Raw genomic sequence first — 10,656 nt, forward strand, 5'->3', positions numbered from 1 at the left:
TTAAATGTTGTAATTGTACCAGCCTCCACCACTTCCTCTGGCAGCTCGTTCCACACACGCACCACCCTCTGCGTGAAAATGTTGCCCCTCAGGTCCCTTTTAAATCTTTCCCAACTCACCTTAAACCTATGCCCCTCTAGTTTTAGACTCCCCTACCCTGGGGAAAAAGACCTTGGCTATTCACCCTATCCATGCCCCTCATGATTTTATAAACCTCTATAAGGTCACCCCTCGGCCTCCGACGCTCCAGGAAAAATAGCCCCAGCCTAATCGGCCTCTGTCTATAGCTCAAACCTCCAAACCCAGCATCATCCTTGTAAATCTTTTCTGAGCCTTTTTAAGTTTAACAACATCTTTCCTATAGCAGGAAGATCAGAACTGAACGCAATATTCCAAAAGTGGCCTAACCAATGTCCTGTACAGCTACAACATGACCCTCCCAACTCCTATACTCAATGCACTGACCAATAAAGGTAAGTGTACCAAACACCTTCTTCACCGCCCTGTCTACCTGCGTCATGATGTGAGAGAACTAAGATCTTGGTTGGCTACTGTTAAACAAAATACTGTAATAGTAGACTGATCTATAAATCGTTACCTTTAAATGTGTGATTATAACTAAACTGAGTCAATCATTGCATGGTTTCCTACTATTCCTACAGAGGTGAGAGTCTCGCCACTGAGCCAAGGGTGGTCTGTCGCTGGATAACAACAGAATACCAGGGACTTATTACCCACTCTGTGGCTCATCCAGGGGTCAGTCCTTCAGCTCATGAGCAGAGAACCCATGATGTGAAGGTCCTGGTTTTGGACTGGGGTGGACAAGGTCAGAAGTCACATGAAACCCAGTTACAGTCCAACGGGGTTTATTCGCAATCTGAAGTCCCGCATCACCTGACGAACGGAAAGCTTGTGATTTCAAAAAAGCTTGTCACTTCTGACTATGAGCGGAGAAAACCGAGCTAAATTGTAGATGAGGAAATGTTGATTAGCTGGCAGCCCTCTTGCCCTTGAGAAAGGCAGATGGGGCAAATGACCAGGAGATGGGAGATCGAGGGGAGGTGATGGCTTCATGATATTATCACTGGGCTCTCAATCCAGAGACCCAGGTAACGTTCCGGGGAAAACAAAAAAAATTGCTGTAAATCACAATGGGTCAGGCAGCGTCCGTAGAGAGAGAGAGCAAGCTAACGTTTCCATAAGACCATAAGACATAGGAGCAGAAATTAGGCCATTCGGCCCATCGAGTCTGCTCCGCCATTCAATCATGGCTGATAAGTTCCTCAACCCCATTCTCCCGCTTTCTCCCCGTAACCCTTGATCCCCCTGATAATCGAGAACATATCTATCTCAGTCTTAAATGTACTCAATGACCTGGCCTCCACAGCCTTCTGTGGCAGTCAATTCCATAGATTCACCACTCTCTGGCTGAAGAAGTTTCTCCTTATCTCCGTTCTAAAAGGTCTTCCCTTTACTCTAAGGCTGTGCCCTCGGGTCCTGGACTCTCCTACCAATGGAAACATTTTCCCAACATCCACTTTGTCCAGGCCATTCAGTATTCTGTAAGTTTCAATTAGATCCCACCTCATCCTTCTAATCTCCATTGAGTATAGACCCAGAGTCCTCAAACGTTCCTCATAGGTTAAGCTTTCCATTCCTGGGACCATTCTCGTGAACCTCCCCTGAACCCGCTCCTGAGATATGGGGCCCCAAACTGCGCACAATACTCCAAATGTGGTCTGACCAGAGCCTCAGTAATACATCCCTAGATGTATTAGAGTCTCGATGACTCTCTGGGGACCCGGGTTCAAATCCCACTACAGCAGATGGTGGAATTTGAATTCAATAAAGAATTAAGAGTCCAATGACGACCATGACTCCACTGCGGATTGTTGGAAAAACCCATCTGGCTCACTGATGTCAGTAAGGGAAGGAAACTGCCGTCCTTACCTGGTCTGGGCCTACATGAGACTCCAGGCCCACAGCAATGTGGTTGACTCTTAACTGCCCTCTGGGCAATTAGGGATGGGGCAATAAATGCTGGAACAAATCATCCCGTGAATGAATGTAAAACAAAAAGATTGGCTTAAGACCAGTTTGCAACTGGATCAATTGTGAGCGATAGGAATTGTAAGTACAGCTATTAGAAAACAGGCAGCGTGTTGCCATTGACCCCTACCCTGGCTTCAATGTTTTGTAGCTACTCTTGGTCAGAAGCAGTTAGAAATCCAAGAAAGTGGTGGAATGTTGCAAGGAAAACTCCGACCTACCTTCTGCATCGTCCTTGCTCAGCAACCTCTTGATTTATTGCTGTCAATAAACTTCATTGATCGGGCCTGTGTTGAAAGGAGCTGGGCCTGTGGAACATGAGAGTCGGACTAACTCCCTCCCATTTTATTCCACTCGTTAAGTTTGCGTTGCTCTGTGGAGACCCTCTTTTGAAATCATGTGTAATACAGAGGAGGTGTTTATTTAAGGCTAGTCGTTCTGAAGCTAACGCCATGATTGAATAGCAGATCGGGATGTGTTCTGTTGTTTGTTTGTTTAATTTACGGATGTGACCATCTCTGGCTAGGCCAGCACTTGTTGTCCCAATAAGCAACAAAAAGTTGCTGGAAGAGCTCAGCAGGTCTTGGCAGCATCTGTGAAGGGAAAAAGGTCAGAGTTAACGTTTCGGGTCCGGTGACCCTTCCTCAGACCTGTCTGGTGTTCTGGTCCCATTCTGAGGAAGGATCACCAGATCCCGAAACGTTAACTCTGACTTTTTTCCTTCACAGACGCTGCCAGACCTGCTGAGCTTTTCCAGCAACTTCTGCTTTTTGTTCCTGATTTACAGCATCTTTCAGTTTTTACATATTGCCCCATCGTTAATTGCCCAGAGGACAGTTAAGAGTCAACCACATCGCCGTGTGTGTGGAGTCACATGTAGGCCCAGACCAGGTAAGGATGGCAGTTTCCTTCCCTAAAGGACATTAGTGAACCAGATGGGTCTTTCCCCTGACGATTGACTCATTGGTCATCGTTAGACTCTTAATTCCAGATTTTTAATTGAATTCAAATTCCACCATCTGCCGTGGCAGGATTTGAGCCCAGGTTCCCAGGGTCACTGGATTAACAGTCCAACGACAATAACACTAGGCCATCACCTCTCCTAATGTGTGCTGAGACAGGCTTCTTACTGAGAACAAATATCAGAAGGTTTATTCACAAAATGAAGCCCCTAACGGGTTACAGACTAAAGAAGCATCACTGAAGGTAGGACGCGTTCCTGAATATGAGACAGTAGTCACATGGCATGATGTCACAGAAACATCATCACTTTGCTGTTTTAAAGATATAGCTTTGCCAGATCATAGATACATGCATCACAGTGTGGCACGGCTACTGCTCTGCCCCAGGACCGCAAGAAACTACAGAGAGTTGTAAATGTGGCCCATTCCATCTCGCAAGCCATCCTTCCATCCATTGACTCCAACTATACTTCCCACTACCTCAGAAAAGCAGCCAGCATAATGGGTGGCACAATGGCTCAGTGGTTAGCACTGCTGCCTCATGGCGCCAGGGACCCGGGTTCAATCCCACCCTCGGGCAACTGTCTGTGTGGAGTTTTCACCACGTTCTGCCCGTGTCCGCATGGGTTCCCCTGCGGGTGCTCCGGTTTCCTTCCAAAAGATGTGCAGGTTAGGGTGGATTGGCCGTGCTAAATTGTCCCATAGTGTCCAGGGATGTGCAGGTTAGGGTGGATTGGCTGTGCTAAATTGTCCCATAGTGCCCAGGGATGTGCAGGTTAGGGTGGATTGGCCGTGCTAACTTGTCCCATAGTGCCCACGGATGTGCAGGTTAGGGTGGATTGGCCGTGCTAAATTGTCCCATAGTGCCAAGGGATGTGCAGGTTAGGGTGGATTGGCTGTGCTAACTTGTCCCATAGTGCCCAGGGATGTGCAGGTTAGGGTGGATTGGCCGTGCTAAATTGTCCCATAGTGTCCAGGGATGTGCAGGTTAGGGTGGATTGGCCGTGCTAAATTGTCCCATAGTGCCCAGGGCTGTGCAGGTTAGGGTGGGTTGGCCATGGGGAATGCAGGGATTGGGTGGGACTGGATGGGATGCTCTTTGGAGGGCTGGTGTGGTCTTGATGGGCCGAATGGCCTGCTTCCACACTGTAGGGTTTCTATAATCAAAGACCCCTCCCAACCCCAGTTATAATCTCTTCCGTCAGGCAGAAGGTACAAAAATTTGAAAACATGTACAAACAGATTCAAGAACAGCTTCTTCCTTGCTGTTATCAGACTTATGAAGGGACCCCTCATATGTTAGAGTTGATCTTCCTCTGCACCTTCTCTGTAGCCATAACGCTACATTCTGCATTCTGTTCTATTACCCTGATGCGCTCATGTAAAGTAGGATTTGCCTGGATAGCATTCAGAACATTACTTTTCACTGTATCTCGGTACATGTGACAATAATAAATCAAGTAAAATCAACTCAAATGTTACAACAGATTGCAACAAAAAAGATGCAGGGAAAATGCAGCCATGGAAATTTTGGTCAGATCATATTCTGATCAACATTTGTTTGAAGCCTGCCCCAGTGTTAGAAAGAGTTTAGCACACTCACCTTTATTGCTCAGTCCTTTGAGTATAGGAGCTGGGACGTTATGTTGAGGTTATACAGGACGTTGGTGAGGCCCCTTCTGGAGCACTGTGTCCAGTTCTGGTCGCCCTGTTATAGGAAGCATATTATTAAGCCGGAGAGGGTTCAGAAGAGATTTACCAGGATGTTGCTGGGAATGGAGAGCCTGAGTTATATGAAGACGGTTTTCGCTGGAGTGTAGGAGGTTGAGGGGTGACCTTATAGAGGTTTATAAAATCATGAGGGGCATAGATTGGGTGAATGGCAGGTGTCTTTTCCCTTAGGGTGGGGGATTTCAAGACTAGGGGGCATATTTTTAAGGTGAGAGGAGAAAGATTTAGAAAGGTCATGAGGGTCAACTTTTTTTACACAGAGAGTGGTGCATGTGTGGAATGAACTTCCAGAGGAAGTGGTGGATGTGGGTACAGTTACAACGTTTAAAAGACATTTGGATAAGGACATGAATAGGGAAAGGTTTGGAGGGATATGGGCCAGGAGCAGACTGTTTGGGTCTATGGTCAGCATGGACTGGTTGGACCGAAGGCTCTGTTTCCGTGCTGTATGACTCTATGACCCTAATCCACACATGTTGACTGGCATTGGCACATCATCACAGCATTGATGTCTGATCCGCACGTTGCACTATGCAGACCTCGGAAGCACACACCTGTAAGGAAAATTAAAGTGAATGCTGATCCTGATCTTTCTCCTTGTCGCTGCAGGTTCTCAACCAGTTTTGCATATTATGGGTTAGCGATAGACCTGCAAGGATTTGGGGTCAATATTTACCTCATCCAGATCATTTTCGGAGCTGTCGACATTCCAGCTAAAGTGATCGCGTTTCTTTTCATGAGCCTCATTGGAAGAAGGTTCACACAAGGAACTTCGCTTATCCTGGCTGGGAGCTTTAACCTGGCGAACATCTTTGTCCCGAAAGGTAAGGGTTAATAGTCACAGAACTTCGTCATTTTTTTTTCCCCATCATGAAACATTCCACTCCCTGCCCCCGGGGATATTCCACTGGTAAGATGTTAGGACTTATGATTGAAGACATTATGGTATGGCACATAGATATACACAAGGCAATCAGGCAGAATCTACATGGTTCAGTGAAAGGAAAATTGTGTTCATTGAGCAATTTATTGAAGTTCTTCGATGAAGTAACGTGCATTATGCAAAAAGGGAAATCGGAGGATTTTAAAATTTATTCATTCATTTTTGTGGCATGTGGGCATCCAGCATTTCTTGCCCATCCCTAATTGCCCCTTGAGAAGGTGGGGGTGTGCTGCCTTCTTGAACCGCTGCAGTCCTCCTGCTGTAGGTAGACCCACAATGTCCCATAAGGAGGGAATTCCAGGATTGTGACCCAGCGACACTGAAAGAACAGCCGATATATTTCTAAGTCAGGATGGGGAGTGGCTCAGAGGGGAACATGCAGGGGATTGTGTTCCCCATGTATCATGGAATTCCTACAGTGTGGAAACAGGCCCTTTAGCCCAACAAGTCCACACCAAACCTCAGAGCATTCCACCCAGACCCATCCCCATATAACCCACCTAATCTACACATCCCCAAACACTATGGACAATTTAGCATAGCCAATACACCCTAACCTGCACATCTTTGGACTGTGGGAGGAAACCAGAGCACCCAGAGGAAACCCACGCAGACACGGAGAGAACGTGCGAACTCCACATAGACAGTCGCCCGCGAGTGGAATCAAACCCGGGTCCCTGGTGCTGGGAGGCAGCAGCGCTAACCACTGTGCCACGATATCTACTGCCCTTGTCCCTGAGAGGTATATCCCTCTGATAATACTGTGTCTACATTTCTCCAAGGTGATTGTTAGGGACGCACATTGTTAGGGACGGTCATTGGAGAAATCGAAAGCTCATGGTGTAGGGGATAACAAGTTGATGTAGATGAAAAATTTAGGTGGACAGAAATTAGACAGTAGGGAGAAATGGGTCTCTTTTCTAGTTGGCATGAAGTAATGAGTGGGATGTCACAAGGACCAGTGCTGGGATGTCACCTTTGACAATGGATATAACTTAGCTTGGATGAATGGATTGGAGATATGGTTGGCAAACGTACAGTCATAGGGAGAACGTAAAGTTGTGAACAGGACATAACAAGATTGCAAAGAGATGTAGTTAGGTTAAATAAATGGGCAAATGGAGCATCATGTGGGAAAAACATGAAACTGCCCCCTGTACTGCAGGAAGAATAGAAAACAAAGTACAATGATTTCACAAGAATCTCTTAGCAATTTTTATAGATGCACCATAGAGAGCATCCGATCTGAATGCATGGCACTCCAGTACGGTAACTGCTCTGCCCATGACCATGAGAAACTACAGAGGGTTGTGAACACAGCCCAGTCCATCACACAAACCAGCCTCCCGTCCACTGACTCCATCTACACTTGCCCCTGCCTCAGGAAGGCAGCCAACATCATCACAGACCCATCCCACCCCGGTTATACTCTCTTCCAACCTCTTCCATCGGGCAGAAGATACAAAAGCTTAAACACACGGACCAACAGGTTCAAGAACAGCTTCTTCCCCACTGTTATCAGGTTTATGAATGAACCTCTCATATATTAGAGTCGATCTTTCTCTGTACCTTCTTTATAACTACATTCTGTATTCTGTTCTACTACCCTAATGTACTTATGTAAGGTAGGATTTCATAGAGGCATAGGGTCATACGGCACAAAAACAGACCCTTCGGTCCAACCAGTCCATGTCGACCACAATCCCAAACTAAACCAGTCCCACCTGCCTGCTCCTGGCCCATATCCCTCCAAACCTTTCCCTATTCATGTACTTATCCAAATGTCTTTTAAACATTGAAACTGTACCCACATCCACCACTTCCTCTGGAAGCTCATTCCACACACAAACCACCCTCTGTGTAAAAAGGTTATCCTTCATGTCTTTTTAAAATATTTCTCCTCACTCCTTAAAAATATACCTCCTAGTCTTGAAATCCCCCCACCATAGGGAAAAGACACTACCATTCACTTTGTCTATATCTCTCATTATTTTATAAACCTCTATAAGGTCACCTCTCAACCTCTTACGCTCCAGTGAAAGAAGTCCCAGCCTATCCAGCCTCTCCTTATAACTCAAACCCTCCATTCCCGGTAAATCTTTTCTGAACCTTTCTAGCTTAATAACAGGGTGAGAAGGACTGGACACAATACTCCAGAAAAGGCCTCGCCAACATTTTATACTACCTCTGGTTAGCACCCAAAGCAATACTTTTCATTGTATCTTGTATGTGACAATAATAAATTAAACCAAATCAAATATTTGACTTGATTTGATTTATTGTAGTCACGTGTACCTAAGTACAGTGAAAAGTTCTGTTTTGCGAGCAGTTACAGGCAGATCATAGCAAACAAGGGTGTACAGAGCATAGGGCAGTTAGACAGAGTGAGGCAGGAGGTGGGCAGAGCAAGGTCAACATTATTTGAAACAAAGACGGAAGTTGCTGGAGAAGCTCAGCAGGGTCTGGCAGCGTCTGTGAAGAATAAAAAAATCAGAGTTAACGTTTCAGGTCCCGTGACTCTACATGGTCCTGTGACCTGAAACATTAACTCTGACTTTTTTTTTCTTCACAGACGCTGCCAGACCCTGCTGAGCTTCTCCAGCAACTTCCGTCTTTGTTACTCCATCCGCAGTTCTTTCAGTTTTTATTCAACATTCTTTGAAGTTGGAGAGTCCATTCAGAAGTCTAATAACAGCGGGGAAGAAGCTGTTCTTGAATCTGTTATGGCGTGTGTTCGAGCTTCTGTACCTTCTGGCCGATGGAAGAGGTTGTAGCAGATTATAACCGGGGTGGGAGGGATCTTTGATGAAGTTGGCAGCCTTTCGGTGGCAGCGAGCCATGTAAATGGAGTCCATGGATGGAAGGTCGGCTTCTGTGATGGTCTGGGCTGTGCACACCTCCTCCTGTAGTTTCTAACGGTCCTGGGCAGAGCAGTTACCATACCAGGCCGTGATGCGTTCAGATAGAATGCTTTCTATGGTGCATCTGTAAGAGTAGGTGAGAGTCCTTATGGACGTGTTGAATTTCCTGAGCCGCCTGAGGAAGAAGAGGCGTTGTTGTGCCTTCTATCTATTTGGGCAGTCTAGGACAGGATGTTGATTATCTGAGAAACTACTTGACACTCCTCATCTCAGCTCCGTTGATGTCGATGGGGGCATGTCCTCCTCCTTTCTTCTTCAAGTCAACGAGCAGTTCTTTAGCATTGCCAACATTGTGAGAGAGAGATTGTTATCATTGCACCATGACACCAAACGTTCCATCTCCTCCTTACTATCTCATTGGTTAGAGATTGCAGGACTCCTAAGAATCAGAGGGATCAAAGCGTCCTCCTGCATGAATTCCAAAAGGTGACACGCAGATGCAGCAAGTAATTGAGAAAATTAATAGAATGTAATTATTTATTGCGAGGGCAATTGAGTAGAAAAATACGGGAGATTACGAGAGTCATACTGGCTATCGGTGAGACCACATCCGGAGTTCTATATAGAGTATTGATCTCCTTATTTAAGGAAGAATGTAAATGCTTTGGAGGCAGTTCACAGACAATTTATTAGGTTAATCCCCGGAATAGGTGTGTTATCTCATGAGAAAGGGTTGGACAGGCTTGACTGCTGAGTCTAAAAGTGTCAGATGTACCTTCATTGAAACCCAAGATACTGAAGGGTCTTGGCAAGGTGGATGGTGGGGAGGGGGATGTTTCCTCTTGTTGAGGAATCTAGAACCAGGGGGTCACTGTTTTGAAATAAAATGTTTGCCCAATTCAGACAGTGATAAAGAGGAACTCTTTCTCACAGAGTCCCATTGAAATCTCTTATTGGATGGAAACAGAATATTTTAAAGCGGAGACACTTAAATTCTTGCTTTTCTTTAAACTTTTTGTTTCAATCAACCTGTTCAGAGATGTTGTTACACACCTCTGGAGCAAGTGGGACTTGAACCAAGGCCTCCTGGTTCAAGGTAGGGACATTACCGCTGTACCATAAGAGGGCCCCTTCTTACATTCTTGTTTTTTTCCTATTTAGCCTTATTTTTTAACCAACATGTTCAGAGATGTTATTACACACCTCTGGAGCATGTGGGATTTGAACGCAGACATCCAGTTCCAAGATAGAGACACTACCACTGTGCCACAAGAGGGCCCCTTCTTAGACTTCTTTTTTCTTTTCACCTTTTTTTTCCGTAATTGACCCGTTCAGAGATGTTATTACACATCTCTGGAGCAAATGAGACTTGAACCCAGGTCTTTTGGTCTGAGGTAGGGACACTACCACTGTACCACAAGAGGGCCCCTTCTGAGATTCTTGTATTTTTTCCATATTACCTATTTTTCTAATCCACCTGTTCAGAGATGTTATTACACACCTCTGGAGAAAAGTGGGATTTGAAACCAGACTTTGCAGTCCAGGGGTAGGGACACTGCCACTGTACAATAAGAGGGCCCCTTCTTAGATTCTTGTTAAGCGAGGGAGTGAAATGCCAACAGTAGGAGGAATGTGGACTGAATAGAACTTATTGAATGGTGAAATGATTGCAAAGACAGGGAGGCCTACTCCTGTTCCTAATTTAGATGTACACATCTATGTAGACATACAGCAAGCACTCTTGTTAACTGACAAAAATTATAGAACTCAAATATTCTGACCAATGGTTGTAGCTTTTTTAATTTATTCACCTGAATATAAATATACTTGCTGTTCAATCGAATGGCAACATTTATTATCAACAGTTGATTCAAACACCTCCTCAAAAACTGTAATGTCTGAGTAGTCTGTTGTGGGTGTGAGAGAGAGGTCTCCACAAAGCATAGAATCCCTACACTGTGGGTGCAGGCCATTCGGCCCATCAAGTCCACACCGGTTATTGGAAGAGCATCCCATCCAGACCCATCCCTCTAGCCTATCCCTGTAACCCTGTGTTTCCCATGCCTAACCTGCACGTCCCTGGGCACTATGGGGCAATTTAGCACGGCCA

At 45.6% G+C, this 10,656-nt stretch overlaps 1 protein-coding gene across 1 annotated transcript in view; it reads left to right on the plus strand.

The window, feature by feature from the left end:
- Positions 1-10,656, plus strand: part of LOC109925797 (solute carrier family 22 member 6-A-like) — a 44,493-nt gene that overhangs the window by 26,401 nt on the left and 7,436 nt on the right. The window contains exon 5 of the mRNA XM_048619623.1: positions 5,352-5,566. Within this exon, the coding sequence (XP_048475580.1) occupies positions 5,352-5,566 (215 nt within the window). The remainder of the gene's footprint in view (positions 1-5,351; positions 5,567-10,656) is intronic.

The sequence above is a fragment of the Rhincodon typus genome, chromosome 43, assembly GCF_021869965.1.
Source record: "Rhincodon typus isolate 14 chromosome 43, sRhiTyp1.1, whole genome shotgun sequence".
Lineage (NCBI taxonomy): Eukaryota > Metazoa > Chordata > Chondrichthyes > Orectolobiformes > Rhincodontidae > Rhincodon > Rhincodon typus.